This window comes from Cetorhinus maximus, chromosome 23, assembly GCF_964194155.1.
Source record: "Cetorhinus maximus chromosome 23, sCetMax3.hap1.1, whole genome shotgun sequence".
Taxonomy (NCBI): Eukaryota; Metazoa; Chordata; class Chondrichthyes; order Lamniformes; family Cetorhinidae; genus Cetorhinus; species Cetorhinus maximus.
In genome coordinates, this window is record NC_135901.1 from 18,717,211 (window position 1) to 18,733,890 (window position 16,680).

The window sequence follows — 16,680 nt, forward strand, 5'->3', positions numbered from 1 at the left end:
CATAGTAAACATAATATGAAAGAATCACAGAGCACAGATGGTGGCCATTCAGCCCATTGTGTCTGTGCTGTCTCTGAAAATGTGACAATCCGTCCCACTCTCGTGCTCTTTTCCGAGAGCCCTCCAAATCTTTCCTTATTAAATCAAAGTCCAAATCAGTTTTGAGTTACAACAGAATCTGCTTCCACCTGTCATTCAGACAAGGTGTTCCAGATCATCGTAACTCACTGAGTAAAATAATCTCTCCTCATCTTCGCCCTGGATTTTTACCAGTTGTTTTAAATCTCTGTTCTGTGGTTACCAACTATCCTGTCAATGGAAACAATTTTTCCCTACATAGATGAAAGCTCATCAAAAATGCCCACAACTGTATTAAATCACTCCTTAACCTTCTCTGCTGTAAAGAGAACAACTGCAGCTTCTCCAGTTTCTCCATGTAACTCAAAACCCTCATCCTTGATACCATTCTGGTAAATTTTCCCTGCACCCTCTCCAAGGCCTTGACATCTTTCCTAAAGTGTGGTGCTCAGAACTGAACACAATATTTCAGATTAGGATTAACCCCAGATTTATAAAGATTCAGGATAACTGACTTGCTTTTGTACTCCATGCCTCTATTGATAAATCCAAGGTCCCCATGAACTTTTTTCAAACAGCTTGATCAACTTGTCCTGTCGTATTCAAGGATTTGTTCACTTACACTCCCAGGTCACTCTGTTCCTGCATTTTGTTTAAAATTGTACCATTTAGTTTATACTGCCTCTCCTCATTCTTCCTTCCAAAATGCAATATTGACTGTGAATCACTTTGGGATGTTCTGAGGGTGTGAAAGGTGCTAAATGAACATGAGACCTTTCTTTTTTACAGCTGATTAAAAGTTGTGGATTTTGCTCCAAAGATTAAATTGGGATTGATATTCAAAATTAACTACTTTACTGCAGAAACAGCTTCAGCTGGGAGTCAGTGAATTAAGAGAAAAGATCCCAGACAGCGGTTCTTCAAGGTACACTGCAGGACCGACAGCTCAATCAGTTCGACTCTCAGCTCAGGAGACCTCAACAGCTCCACATACTGTTCACAGGGGAGTTCTCCAGGTGCCGTGGTGCAAACATCCATGTTTTAACTAACACCACCAAAAAAAATCTGGACTTCTTGGTTATTCATCTGATTGCTGTTTATGGAATCTTACTTTGCAAACTGACTGTTGTGAAACAGTTACAGCTTGTATTTATAGAACATGTTTATTGTAATAAAACTTTGCAAGGTGCTTTAGAGGAGTTTCATAAAGCAAAATTAGAGACCGAGTCACTAAGGGCGATACACTAAGGGCGATATTAAGCTAGATGGCCAAAAGCTGGATTTGAGAGGCAGATTGTAACAAGCATCTTTAATCAGGAGAATGGCAGAGAGGTTTAGGGAGGGAATTTCAGAGCTTCATGCCTAGGCCCCACCACCAATGCTGGGGTAATTAAAATCAGGGATGCTCTAAAGAGGCCAGAATGAGAGGAGCGCAGATATCTCAAACAGTTGTGAAACTGGAGATTAGAGATAGGGAGGGACAGGGCAATGGAGGGATGTGAAAACAAGGATGTGAATTTTAAAATCAAGGCATTGCTTGACCTGGAGCCAATGTAGATCAGTGAGCACTGGGGGGGGATGAGTGAACAGGACTTGGTGTGAGAAAGCACAGGGGCAGCAGAGTTTTTGATGAGATCATGTTTCTGTGTATGGACAGGGTGAGTGTGAGAGGCTTGTCAGGAATGTGGAGACAGGCGATATTATGGAGATTGAAATATCTGGTATTAGTGATGGTCTGGATATGTGGTCAGAAACTCATTTTGGGGTTAAATCTGACACCAAGATTGTGAAGAGTGTCGTTCAGCCTCAGATAGTTCCCAGGGAGAGAGATGGACTCGGTAGTTAGGGAACGGAATTTGGAGAGGCGACCGAAGACAATGGCTTTGGTCTTCCCAATTTTTAATTGGAAGAAATTTCTGCTCATCCAGTGCTGGATGTCGGATAAGCAGTTTGATAATTTAGTAACAGTGGAGGAATGGAGAGGGATGGTGGGGAGGTAGAGCTGGGCATTGTCAGTGTACATGTGAAAACTAACACGGTCATCTGGTGACAACATGTAAATGAGAAATATAAGGGACCAAGGTCAGATCCTTGGGGGACACCAAGTACAAGGGCTTTGGAGAGGAAAGGGAGGTTGGAGATGGGGCAGTAGTTTGCAAAAGTGCTGGGGTGAAGGGTTGTTTTGTTTTAGGGCGGATAATGACGGTGCATTTAAAGGCAAGAGGGACAGTATCAAAAGAGAGAGAGAACCATTAACAATATCAGCTAACATGGGGAAGATGGATGGTCAGCAGTTTAGTGAGAATAGGGTCAAGGGAGCAGAGGGTGTGTTTCATGGACAAGATGAGCTCTGAGGGAGATAGAGGATAGGAGAGAAACTGGAGAAAGATGTGAATTCAGGGCTTAGACAAGGGGGAACTTTAGAGGCAGTTTGTCTCAGTGGGCTAGTGGAAGAGAGGGAAGCAGCAGAGGCAGCTGATTGATTTATCGCAATCTTAGTGACAAAGAATCTCCATGAGCTCCTTGCACTTGTTGTTGGAGCTCTGGATGGATGAGACAGGGGAAAGAAAGAGCTTTCAAAAGGAACTAACACGTTAGAGATATTAAAAAGATTCAACACACTTTGTTTAGCACAAAGCTGTTTTATTTGACTTTTATCCACAGTTTTAACCACAATAACTGGGCTGAAGTTTATTAACATCAGCAGAAACAGACCCCAATGAACAATGGTTCACCCCAAATATAATTAACAGAAAAATACAATCATTATCGTTATTTGTGAACTCGCTGGTGTAGCAGCAGATTGGATAACTGAGTGAACCCCTTCCCGCACTCAGAACAGGTGAATGGCTTCTCCCCAGTGTGAATTCGCTGATGTGTCAGCAGGTGGGATGACTGACTGAACCCCTTCCCACATTCAGCACAGGTGAATGGCCTCTCCCCAGTGTGAGTGCGCTGGTGTGTCAGCAGGTGGGATGACCGAGTGAATCCCTTCCCACAGTCAGAGCAGGTGAACGGCCTCTCCCCAGTGTGAACTCGCTGGTGTTCCAGCAGAGTGGATGACCGAGTGAATCCCTTCCCACACTCGGAGCAGGTGAATGGCCTCTCCGCAGTGTGAACTCGCTGGTGTACAATCAGATCAGGTGATCGCCTAAACCCAGCCCCGCAGTGAGAGCACCTGAACGGCCTCTCGCCAGTGTGAAAACGTTGATGAAACATCAGTTCCCAGGAACTTTTAAAGCCCTTCCCGCAGTCTGGACACTTAAAAGGTCTCTCCCCAGTGTGAATTCGCTGGTGTGTCAGCAGGTGAGATGAGTGAGCAAATCCCTTCCCACACTTTGAGCAGATGAATGGCCGCTCCCCAGTGTGAATTCGCTGGTGTACAGTGAGGACAGATAATGTCTTGAACCCAGTTCCACAGTGAGAGCACCTGAACGGTCTCTCATCAGAGTGAACACGTTGATGGCCAGTCAGTTCCCGGGGACTTTTATAGCACTTCCCGCAGTCTGGACATTTGAAAGGCCTCTCATCAGTGTGAACTTGTCGATGTTGCAGCAGGGTGGATGAACAAGTGAATCCCTTCCCACACTCAGAGCAGGTGAACGGCCTCTCCCCAGTGTGAACTCGCTGATGATTTTCCAGCTCAGATGGGTAATTAAATCCCTTCCCACAGTCCCCACATTTCCATGGTTTCTCCCTGTTGTGACTGCATTTATGCTCCGACAAGTCAGATGATTGGCTGAAACCTTGTCCACACACAGAGCACTTGTACGGTTTCTCCTCACTGTGAACGGTGCTTTCTCCTTCCATGTTCAAAATCTGATGGTATTCAGATTATGATAAATTAGGCAACTGTCAGATTTTGATGTGATGTTTGATATGAGTTTCCTGACTGCAAATCCTCTCCTTTTAATACCCTGCAAAATTGATTTAAAACAGAAAAAAAGGAGTGAGAGAGAACCTACAAAAACACAAAGGCAGATGTAAATATGGTAATTTGTGGGGCTGGCATGAGGAAGAAGTGACCATGAAAGCTGCTGGATTGTCGTTAAAAACCCAGCTGGACGACTAATGTCCTTCTGGAAAGGGAAACTGCCACCCGGTCTGGGCCTACACAACACTAGATGGGAGGAGAGAGCAAGAGAGAGAAGCAGTAGGGTGGGAGAGGCAAGGGGTGAAGAAGGGGGATTTTACATATCTACAACTCAACCAGAACTTTCACAGAACCTCCCAAATCCTCAACCTCCATCACTTAGAAGGACAAGGACAGCAGGCATGTGTGAAGACCATCATCTCCAAGTTCCCCTCCAAGTCACATATTGTCCTGACTTCTCTGACATCCAGTACCGCATGAACAGAAATTTCCCCCATTTAAATATTGAGAAGACGAAAGCCATTGTCTTCAGTCCCCGCTACAAACTCCACTCCCTGACCACCAACTCCAACCCACTCCTGGCAACTGTCTGAGACTGAATCAGACTGTTCACAACCATGGTGAAATATTTCACCCCAAACTGAGCTTCCAGCTGCAGATCAGCATCATCACCATTACTGAATGTTTTCACCTCTGACACTGCCCTCGTCCCAGCTCATCTGCTGCTTAAACTTTCATCCATTCTTTTGTTACCTCTAAACTTAACTATCCCATCACACTGCCGGCCGGCCTCCCACATTCAATCTCCCTGTAATCTTGAGGTCATCCAAAACTCTGCTCTCTGTGTGTTTACTCAGACCAAGTCTTGTCCAGCCATCAGCCCTTTACTCACTGATCTACAAAGGCTCCTGATTCATAAAACTCCTGTGAAGCAGCCTGAAAAGGTCTAATACATGAAAGGCATTATACAAATACAAATTGTTATTGTTGATATTGGACATATTCCACTGTATCCTGTAACTGCTTATCTAACAGCATTGTGGGAGCACCTTTACCACACAGACTGCAGTGGTTCAAGAAGGTCAAACATCATCTCCTCCACAGGTAACGGGATGGGTAATATCTGCTGCTGGTCTTGTTAGTGAAAGCACAGGGGAGTGGGACTAGCTGATTTGGTCTTGCAGAGAGTGAGCACAGGCAGGACGGGCTGAATAGCCTCAGCCTGTATTGTAATCCTTCAGTGATTATTTGACTCTATGAAAAAGTTCCTAAATTAGAGGCCAGGAACTATTTCTACAACCAATGCCTACCCTACAACAAATCGGCTTTTAATTGGTCCATCTGTGTTTCTAGGCTCGGTTCTGTGAACAACGCCTGCAATAAAATAATAGCAAAATACTGCAGCTGCTGGAAGTCTGAAATAAAAATAGCAAATGCTGGAAATACCGAGCAAGTCAGGTAGTATCTGTGGAGGGAGAAACAGAGTTAACATTTCAGGGTGTGCGTAATGAATTATGGGTAATAAAGATGGTGCAGAATTTGGTGATCAATATAAGCTCAGAAGTGGAAGAGAAATGGACTATAGTTCAGGAAAAAAGAATTCCTGACAATGAAAGATATTGTGGGAAGATAAAGCTGGTAAACCAGCAGCACATATTCGGGGGATGGGCAACAGTGGAAACCTCATATAGACACAGTTGGCAGAAGCAACAGTAAAATAGTAAACATAACTAAAATACACCAATTATTAGAGGCAGAAGAAGTTGAACAATAGCAGACAGGTGATCAAGGAGGGCAGAGGTGAAACAGAGCAATGGATGGACATGGATTCAGACCCACAGTAAAGGAGCCACACCAGTCCCAGAGCTATGGAACCAAAGCACAGCACTAAAAGTACTAAATTGTAGATGAATATTCAAAAATACTCACCTCTGAAACAACTCCACTGTTTTCAATATTAAAATCTCCTGCTGGAGCCTGCAGCTAGAAAGATAGCAGAAACACTGGAGTCAGAGAAAAATCTCCCAGTTGAGGAAATACCTGGGGAGCGGGGTGATGTCACCGCGCAATTGTCAGTACGTGATGACATCACAGACATGAACACAGAACATCTGGGTCTGTGCAAACCAGTGATCACCACACATTATGAAGGATGTGAGGATCCTTGAGAGGGTGCAGAGAAGATTTACCAGAATGTTTCCAGGGGTGAGGTATATTAATTGGCAGGTTAGGTTGGAGAAACAGGGATTGTTCTCCTTGGAGCATCGGAGATTGAGGGGAGATTTGATAGGGGTGTTTATGATCGATTTAGATAAGGTAGGTAAAGAAAAGCTGTTCCCATCAGCTGATTGTAAAAGGATTACAGGACACAGATTTAAGATTTTGAGCAAGATCTACAGGAGGGATGTGAGGAAAAAGTTTTACACAGTGAGTAGTAATGACCTGGAACTCAATGCTTGCACTCATAGGCTGATAATATCCAGGTCCTAATGAATCAAGTGATTCTGTCAGGTTTTGAAGTGAGATTTGGTTTGAGTTTCCTATCTGCTAATACCCTTTAAAAGTTTACGAAAGCTATAACTGTCAGTCCAAGATTAAAATTTCCGAAGAGACAAACATTTCTCTTGATTGAGTTTGCTGTGTGTAAATCCTCCCCTTCTAACCCCGTGCAAAAGGAGTTTCCAAAATCCATCCCTGTCAGTCCAGGATAGAAATTCACAACACTCTCCCCTCCTGCTGCCTTGCCCATGCACCCTGCTGCACATTTCCCCCGTCATTGTTGTCGTCGGCAGTTTCTCGATTCGCAGATGACGTCTGTTCAGGGTCGTGAGTTTCTGTCGTGGGTCTTCATGTGACTGAACAGACCTGCAGATATTTGGGCACATGGGGCAGGACGTCCTATGAGGTCGTGGGATCTGGAGAGCAGGATTTGCTTCTCTTTCCTGCCTTCTCTGCTGCTGCTCTGCCTCATCAATAAGGCATCTGGGTCTGTGCAAACCATGGTAATTGAGGGTCAAATTACCCAGGTCAAAGGCTAATGCAGCTAATGGACAACTTGTCCCCATTCTGAATAGGTAACAAGCCCCGCCCAGTTATTACAAAGTTGCCCCTTACAAAGATGGCGGCCGCACATGCGCCCTGCTTCACATCGCCCCCTATAAAGATGGCGGTGGTTAACCTAGGCCCATCGCTCCAAGCTGTGGCCCCGTTCGGAGCAAAAGGGGGGACCGGGAAGTTATTTTTCGGGCTTTGCGCTTACACATCATGTTTACAAAACCTTCCCGCCCACCCACCGATCTATCTATCCCTTCGTTCGGCAACTCTTACCGATTGCGGATCTGACAAAGAAGCGTCCGTTCCTCGCCAGTATCAACACTGCGCATGTTTCACAGCCTGGCCCCGCCCCTTATTCACTCCCATTGGTTGGAAATCCAGCCGCTCCGGCTCGGTCCTCCAGTACTGCCCCGGATTCCTATTGGCCCGGTGCTGCCGTCAATCACCGGAGCATTGTGACGGTTTGAAACGCTGAGAGCGGCTGCAGCCTCAGCCTGACTTGCTGATTCTTGGCAGCATTTTCTGTTTGGGAATTAGAGCTAGAGATGACGTTCCCCTCTGTCCGGGGGGGATTCACACTCATTTCCCCAGTGCAGTGATTATCATGTTTACTGTACATGAGGAAACATATAGAAACATAGAAACTAGGTGCAGGAGTAGGCCATTCGGCGCTTCGAGCCTGCTCCGCCATTCATCATGATCATGGCTGATCATCCAACTCAATAGCCTGCTCCCTCTTTTTCCCCGTAGCTCTTGATCCCTTTTGCCCCAAGAGCTATATCTAACTCATCCTTGAAAGCATACAATGTTTTGGTCTTAACTACTTTCTGTGGTAGGGAATTCCACAGGCTCACCACTCTCTGGGTGAAAAAAATTCTCATCTCAGTCCTAAATGGTCTACCCCATATCCTCAGACTGTGACCCCTAGTTCTGGACTCCCCCACCATCGGGAACATCCTTCCTGCATCTCCCCTGAGAATTTTATAGGTCTCTATGAGATACCACCTCATTCTTCCGAACTCCAGCAAATATAATCCAAACCTACTCAATCTCTCCTCATATGTCAGTCCCACCATCCCAGGAATCAGTCTGGTAAACCTTCACTGCACTCCCTCTATAGCAAGTACACCCATCCTCAGATAAGGAGACCAAAACTGCACACAATATTCCAGGTGTGGTCTCACCAAGGTCCTGTATAATTGTGGCAAGACATCCTAGCTCCTCGAATCCTCTCGTTATGAAGGCCAACATACCATTTGTTGTCTTTACTGCCTGCTGCACCTGCATGCTTACCTTCAGCAACTCTCAATTTATAGCCATTGAGACAATAATCTGCCTTCCTGTTTTTGCTTACCCCATTAAATATTAAATTAAAAATCTTTTGGAGGATACTTAATATCAAATAATATCAATTACTCGAGGGCCCTTCTTCCCTGCTCCTCGCTATTCCAGAATATAACCTTTACAAACGATCAACCACAAAATAAGACCTTAAAAACTAGTAATGATAAAAGTAGTAAATACTTACCCGGCCGCACTCACAGTCCTCAACGGATCACCTCCTTCCCTCCTCACCGAACTCCCTCAGTCACCCCTGCTCTCCCGGCTCCTCTCGCGCTTCTCCTCAACCGTCGACCCCTCTCGCGCTTCTCTTCAACTCCCGACTCCTCTCGCGCTTCTCTTCAACTTCCGGCTCCTATCGCGCTTCCCTTCAACTCCCGGCTCCTCTCGCGCTTCTCTTCAACTCCCGGCTCCTCTCGCGCTTCTCTTCAACTCCCGGCTCCTCTCGCGCTCCGGCTCCTCTCGCGCTCCTTCTCCTCTCTCGCGCTTCTCTTCAACTCCCGGCTCCTCTCGCGCTCCTTCTCCTCTCTCGCGCTTCTCTTCAACTCCCGGAAATGGAATTCAGCTGCTATAATTTAGAATACTGCAGACAGACTCATATAACAATGTCATCATAATATGGCATAACACCATGTATCCATACAATAGCCCTTCTAGCACCCTGTCTCTGTCTGCTTTTCAAAAGAGCAAACGAATTAATCGCAGTTTCCTTCTCTCTTTTAGTAAACCTGTTATTTTTCTTAATATCAACTAATTGCATAATTCCCTTTGGAAGAAGGAGTTTCGGCAGATTCCATGTCTAGTTTGCCTTAAATAACAGTTTCCCTCACCCAATTGCAACAAAATCAGACTTTTACAGGGAACCGATTAGAGAATGATGCGTTAATGATAACTGAGCCCTCTTTGTCTGTCGTGACGAGCACACGTTATCTTTGACATGGTGAGTAACTTTGTTAATCTGTTTCGAAAGACCCATTAATTGCTATTGTTGACTGAACGAACTGCTAATATGTGAGCACAGTGAAATGCGAACATCTATTTACACTCAAGTGTGTCATGAAATCTCAGCACGTCTTCGCTGAGAACAAATGCAAATGAAGCTAATCTTCAACTATGCAAATCACCCTCACTGTTTAATGAGTAAGTCCTAATAATGTTTCTGCGCGGTTCCAAACCGGGGACCTTTCGCGTGTTAGGCGAACGTGATAACCACGACACTACAGAAACTGCCGTAACTACAGTGAGCCTGTCTGGAATGTTAAACTGCACTCTAACGCAGCAGTACCCTGGGTGTCTGTTTCGGAGAAATGGAATTCAGCTGCTATTCTCAGCAGGGCTGCCGCGAAACTGATATAACAATGTAATCATAAAATGGCCGAGCACCATGTATCCATACAATGGCATAAGAGGCCCTTTCACCATCCGACCTCTGTCCCCTTTTTAAAAGAGCAAACTAATTAATCACAATTTCCTTCTCTCTTTTAATAAACCTGTTTTTTCCTCCCTTTAATTAAATTGCTCAATTCTCTTTTGAAAAATCAGTTTCTGCAGAATCCATGCCTAGTTTGCCTTAATTCACAAGGTTCACATGACAACTTGGACTTGGATTCCTAATATATTTTACCATATAAACATGATGTAATCATGCAAATGACCTAATCGAATTTACGAAAGTGTTATTTTACCAATCTCACTATTTTTACAATCTTATTACTTTTCCTCCACAACCCTACAATCGAGGGAGCTATATTACAGAGGAAAATGTTTGTAAAGGAGTTTAACAGGGCCCTGCCAAGATCGGGTGCTTCAATTGTTCGTTTACTTCATTTGGTTTGAAATAATTTTGTTCCTGGACCGGTATCTTACAGAGCATACATATTTGTTTAGCAAACAGGGCAGTGGTGAGCTACCAGAATGTTTGGAGGTTTCCAATAATTGGGCTGCGGTTCCATTTCACTTGTTGCAGGAAGACAACCGTTAATTTCACTGTTCTGATGAAGAGTCATACGGACTCGAAACATCAACCGTGTTCCTCTCCGCAGATACTGTCAGACCTGCTGAGTTTTTCCAGCTATTTTTATTTTTGTTTCAGATTTCCAGCATCCGCAGTATTTTGCTTTTATGTTAATTTCATCCTTGTGCCTGAGCTTGATTTGAATTTCAAAATGTAGAAGTGTCTGCCCAGCAAATGTCCGGGGGCTATGCTTTCTGCTTAAGCATTAGGAACATCCGTCTAATACTTGGAAGACGAAATTGAACAAACCTTACTCAGTGTTTGTTCTGTTATTCTATATTTGATATTAATTTTTATCAGTTATTGATGCCATCATTTGAATTGAGATTCTCTGAAATATACACCAGCCCCGAATTGCAAACATAGACGAAAGAATGCCAGCCAACAGGCAATGCAAATCATGTAGTGGTCATTTGAAATTGAGCACAGTTCGCTTGTAAACAAAATGCAAGAATTTTACTGGGAACAGTTTTGAGGATGACGCGTTCATTATATCTGGTCCCTTTTGGTTCTATGTGATAAGCTTTCTGGTGCCGAAATCGCGTCCATATAGAAGACAGGAGGTAAGCCAGAAGACTTGCACTGCGTCTCGGTTTCCACGACTCCCTGGGTTGTTTTTCCTGAAACTCTATTCTGAAGCCCGATTATTTAAAGGAGTGATTCTGTACCAGCTCTGTCATTTCCTCTGGATCAATTACAGCATCGCTTTGTGCCTGTCTTTATGCGCGCACTTTACTATGAGACATCTTTGAGGTGGTGAGTAAAGATGTAAAATGCATCGAAAACCCACTAAATTCTGTTGCTGCTCGGACTAAAATGCGTGCCATGTCAAAAAACGAACATTTATTTCTACTCAGTGTGTCATGAAATTTCAGCGCTTCTGATTTTGCTGCATTCATTTTAAGTCCCATGTAAGAGCAAAAGTAACATGCCTGTCGCATGAGAGATTGAGTTAGCATTCAACAACAAACCTGAATGATCCAAATTTCCCTCTCAAAATTAGCCAAATTGAATTAAGTTTCTGCCCGGTTTCGAACCGTGGGCTTTTCGCGTGTGGGGTGAATGTGATGAGCACTGCACTACAGAAACACTGGGCAGTCACCACAGCAGTGAGCCTATACAGAATGTTAAACTGTGCTGTCCCGCAGCAGCTCTCTGGCTCTTTGTTTGGGAGAATTGGAATTCCACTGCTTTAATTTGGAATGCTGCACACAAACTCAGATAACAACGTCATCATAAAATGGCATAACACCGTGTATCCATACCATGGCCCTTCTATCATCCTGTCGCCATCAGCTTTTTAAAAGTGCAAACGAATGAATTGCAGTTTCCTTCTCTCCTTTAGGAAAACTATTATATCAATTAATTGCACAATTCCCTTGGGAAGAAAGAGGTTCTGCGGGTTCCATGCCAGTTTGCCTTAAATAACACTGTTTTCCCTCAGCCAATGCCGTGAAGATTTAGACCTGTGTTCCTCACATAGCTATGCATATGAGCATTATTTACTTTTTCTCTTGATTTCATGTCGATTTGACGAAAGTGCTCATTTTTCTGATCAAACACCTCGTTATTTCTGAGTTATTTACACAATTTAATTACATTTTCTCCACAACCCGTTAATCGAGGCAAATCATTGATACAGTTAGACAGAGCCCTGCCAAGATCAAATGCTGAAATTGTTCATTCCGTTCCTTTGGTTTGAAATAATGTTGTCCTGGGAATGAAATCTTACAGAATACATATTTGTTTAGGGAAAAGGGCAGTGTTGATCTACCAGAATGTTTGGAGGATTCCAATGATTAGGCTGAGAGGTCATGACTCTTGTTACAGGAAGACAACTGTTGGTTTCCACCTGGTGCCTCAGTTTGCTTTGAGTTTCATAATGCAGAAGGCTCAGTCCAGTAAATTCCTCAGGCAGCAATGATTTCTGCTCAGTCATTAGGAACACTCTTCTCCTTCTCAAAAGACGAAATTCAACACACTTTACTCAGCAGCATTTTTTCTGTTATTCAACATTCAGTATTAATATTTTTAAAATTTGATATTGATGCCTCGGTTGACGTGAGACTCTCTGGAATATACAACATCCAATTGCAAACGTGACTGGCAAACAAAAGAATGCCAGACACCAGTTAATGCACTTGATATGGGTCTGATTTGAGATTTAGCACAACAGTCAGCATTTCAACAAAATCAAAGGAATTCTACAGGCAACTGTTTTGAGAATGATGTGTTAATTAGATCTGACCCCCATTTGTCTACCGTTACAAACACACATTATCTTTGACATGGTGAGCAACTGCGTTAATCTGTGTCGAAAGACAGATTAATTTCTGTTGTTGACTGAGCGAGCTGCTAATATGTGAGCGCAGTGAAATACGAACATCAATTTCTACTCAAGTGTGTCATGAAATCTCAGCACGTCCTCGGTGAGAGTAAACGCAATATGCCTGCAGCACAGGAGATTCAGCTAAGCTTCAATGATGAAAATCACCCTCACGATTGAATGAGTAAGTTTTCATAATGTTTCTACCCGGTTTTGAGCCGGGGACCTTTCGCGTGTTAGGCGAACGTGATAACAACTACACTACAGAAACTGCCGTGATTGTAGTGAGCCTGCCTGGAATGTTAAACCACGCTGTAACGCAGCAGCACCCTGGGTGTCTGTTTCGGAGAAATGGAATACAGCTGCTATTCTCAGGAATGCTGCAGCGAGACGGATATAACAATGGAATGATAAAATGGCCAAGCACCATCTATCCATACAATGGAATAAGAGGCCCTTCCACCATCCGACCTCTGTCCCCTTTTTAAACGAGTAAACTAATTAATCACAATTTGCTTCTCTCTGTCAATAAACCTGTGTTTTCCTCCCTGTCATTAAATTGCTCAATACACTTTCGAAAAAGTAGTTTCTGCAGAATGCATGCCTAGTTTGCCTTAATTCACAAGGTTCACATGACGATTTGGACTTAGGTCCCTAATATACTTTACCATATGAACATGATGTAATTATGCAATTGATCTCATCTCGAATGTTCGAAAGTGTTATTTTTTCAATCTTACTATTTGTACAATCTTATTACTTTTGCTCCATACCCCTTCAATTGAGGGTGCGATATGACAGAGGAAATGTTTGTTAAGAAGTTCAACAGAGCCCTGCCAAGATCACGTGCTTCAATTGTTCGTTTACTTCATTTGGTTTGAAATAATTCTGTTCCTGGGCCGGAATCTTACAGAGGATAAATATTTGTTTGGGAAACAGGGCATTGTTGAGCTACCAGAATGTTTGGAGGGTTCCAGTGGTTGGACTGAGGGTCCATGTCACTTGTTGCAGGAAGACAACAGTTGGTACCTCAGCTTGTTTTGAATTTCAAAATGTAAAAGTGTCTGCCCAGCAAAGGTCTCCGGGAGCAATGCTTTCTGCTCAATCATTAGGAACATCTGTCTTATCTTCGGAAGACGAAATTGAACAAACTTTACTCAGTATTTGTTCCATTATTCTATATTTTATAATAATTTTTTTATCTGCTATTGATGCCATCATTTGAATTGAGACTCTCTGAAATATACAGCAACCTCGAATTGCAAACATGACTGATAGACAAAAGAATGCCAGCCAACAGGTAATGCAAATCATATGGTGTTCATTTGAAATTGAGCGCAGTTAGCTTGTAAACAAAATGCAAGAATTTTTCTGGGAACAGTTTTGAGAATAACACGTTCATTATATTTGATCCCTTTTTGTTCTAGATGATTAGCCTTTTGGCGTCTAAATCGCGTCCATATAGAAGACAGGGGGGAAGCCAGCAGATCTGCACTGCGCTTCGGTTTCCATGACTCCCTTGGTCGTTTTTCCTGAAACTCTACTCTGAAGACCGATTATTTAAAGGAATGATTCTGTACCAACTCCGTCATTTCCCCTGGTTCAATTATAGCATTGAGTGCACCTGCTTTCATGAGCACACTTTAGCAAGAGACATCTTTGAGGTGGTGAGTAACGATGTAAAATGCATCGAAAACCCACTAAATTCTGTTACTGCTCGGATTAACTAAAATGTGTGCCGAGTCAAAAACCGAACATCTGTTTCTACTCAAAGATAAAAACAAAAAGCTAAAAGCTACTGCGGATGCTGGAAATCCAAAACAAAATAAAAATAGAATTACCTGGAAAAACTCAGCAAGTCTGGCAGCATCGGCGGAGAAGAAATCAGTCAACGTTTCGAGCCCTCATGGCTCTTCGGCAGAATTGAAGCATAGTTTCAACAAGGGAGAAATATAAATTGGTTTAAGGTGGGTGGGGGGGAAGAGACACATTGAGGGTGTGGTGTGAGCAGATAATCAAAAGATGTCAGAGACAAAAGGGTCAAAGAGGTGTTGAAGGTGGTGGTCTTTGTCTGAGAAAAGTGCTAATTAAGAATGGAAAACAGGATATTCAAAGTACAGCTCTAGTGGGGGTGGGGTGGAAAGACTAAAGGTTTTAGTTTTAGATTTAAAAATAATGGAAATAGGTGGGGAAAGAAGAATCTATATAAATTATTAAAAAAGAAAAAAAGGCGGGTGGGGGGGAAAAGAAACGGGGTGGGGATGGGGGGAGGGGGAGTTTAAGATCTAAAGTTGTTGAATTCAATATTCAGCCCAGAAGGCTGTAAAGTGCCTAGTCGGAAGATGAGGTGCTGTTCCTCCAGTTTGCGTTGGGCTTCACTGGAACAATGCAGCAAACCAAGGACAGACATGTGGGCAAGAGAACAGGGTGGAGTGTTAAAATGGCAAGCGACAGGGAGGTTTGGGTCTTTCTTGCGGACAGACCGCAGGTGTTCCGCAAAACGGTCGCCCAGTTTGCGTTTGGTCTCTCCAATGTAGAGGAGACCGCATTGGGAGCAACGAATGCAGTAGACTAAGTTAGGGGAAATGCAAGTGAAATGCTGCTTCACTTGAAAGGAGTGTTTGGGCCCTTGGACGGTGAGGAGAGAGGAAGTGAAGGGGCAGGTGTTGCATCTTCTGCGTGGGCATGGGGAGGTGCCATAAGTGGGGGTTGAGGAGTAGGGGGTGATGGAGGAGTGGACCAGGGTGTCCCGGAGGGAACGATCCCTACGGAATGCCGTCAAGGGGGGTGAAGGGAAGATGTGTTTGGTGGTGGCATCATGCTGGAGTTGGCGGAAATGGCGGAGGATGATCCTTTGAATGCGGAGGCTGGTGGGGTGATAAGTGAGGACAAGGGGGACCCTATCATGTTTCTGGGAAGGAGGAGAAGGCGTGAGGGAGGATGCGCGGGATATGGGCCGGACACGGTTGAGGGCCCTGTCAACGTTGTCTGGCGCATTGACCTCTACCTCGCGGAGGCTGAGCGTCAACTCGCAGACACTTCCTCCTACCTCTCCCTGGACCATGACCCCACCACAGAACATCAAGCCATTGTTTCCAGGACTGTCACTGACCTCATCTCCTCTGGAGATCTTCCTCCCACAGCTTCCAACTTGATAGTCGCCCAACCTCGGACGGCCCGCTTCTACCTCCTACCCAAAATCCACAAACAGAACTGACCTGGCAGACCGATCGTGTCAGCCTGTTCCTGCCCCACGGAACTCATTTCTCTTTATCTTGACTCCCTTCTCTCTCCCCTTGTCCAGTCCCTTCCCACCTACATCCGTGATTCCTCTGACACCTTACGTCACATCAACAATTTCCAGTTCCCTGGCCCCAACCGCTTCCTCTTCACCATGGATGTCCAATCCCTCTACACCTCCATCCCCCACCAGGATGGTCTGAGGGCCCTTAGCTTCTTCCTTGAACAGAGGCCCCAACAATCCCCATCCACCACTACTCTCCTCCGTCTGGCTGAACTTGTTCTCACACTGAACAATTTCTCCTTTAACTCCTCTCACTTCCTCCAAATAAAAGGTGTGGCTATGGGTACCCGCATGGGCCCCAGCTATGCCTGTCTCTTTATGGGGTATGTGGAACATTCCTTGTTCCAGTCCTACTCCGGCCCCCTCCCACAACTCTTTCTCCGGTACATCGATGATTACTTCGGTGCTGCTTCATTCTCTCGTCGGGACCTGGAAAAATTTATTAATTTTGCTTCCAATCTCCACCCCTCCATCATCTTCACATGGTCCATCTCTGACACTTCTCTTCCCTTCCTTGACCTCTCTGTCTCAATTTCTGATGATAGACTGTCCACCAATATCCATTACAAGCCTACCGACTCCCACAGCTACCTCGACTACAGCTCCTCACACCCCGCTTCCTGTAAAGACTCCATCCCATTCTCTCAGTTCCTTCGCCTCCGTCGCATCTGTTCTGATGACGCTACCTT

General features: G+C 44.4%; 2 protein-coding genes, 1 long non-coding RNA gene and 1 other non-coding gene across 4 annotated transcripts in view; 1 reads left to right on the forward strand and 3 right to left on the reverse strand.

The window, feature by feature from the left end:
• The window catches only part of LOC144697176 (uncharacterized), a 245,052-nt gene that overhangs the window by 182,345 nt on the left and 46,027 nt on the right, over positions 1-16,680 (reverse strand). The window lies entirely within an intron of this gene.
• The window catches only part of LOC144697371 (uncharacterized), a 423,816-nt gene that overhangs the window by 4,329 nt on the left and 402,807 nt on the right, over positions 1-16,680 (forward strand). The window lies entirely within an intron of this gene.
• Positions 2,547-6,016, reverse strand: LOC144697031 (uncharacterized). The gene is made up of 2 exons (XM_078568812.1): positions 5,882-6,016; positions 2,547-3,995 (listed from the first exon to the last, which is right to left on the reverse strand). Exon 2 carries the CDS (start codon positions 3,886-3,888, stop codon positions 2,851-2,853), a length of 1,038 nt encoding a protein of 345 aa, XP_078424938.1. The 5' UTR covers positions 3,889-3,995; positions 5,882-6,016; the 3' UTR covers positions 2,547-2,850.
• trnav-aac (transfer RNA valine (anticodon AAC)) lies at positions 12,886-12,958 on the reverse strand. The gene has a single exon. It is a non-coding gene; the product is annotated as a tRNA-Val (tRNA).

Bases quoted from the DNA above. Each gene is read 5' to 3' on its own strand.
- LOC144697031 (XM_078568812.1), bottom strand. From the start codon at position 3,888: ATGGAAGGAGAAAGCACCGTTCACAGTGAGGAGAAACCGTACAAGTGC.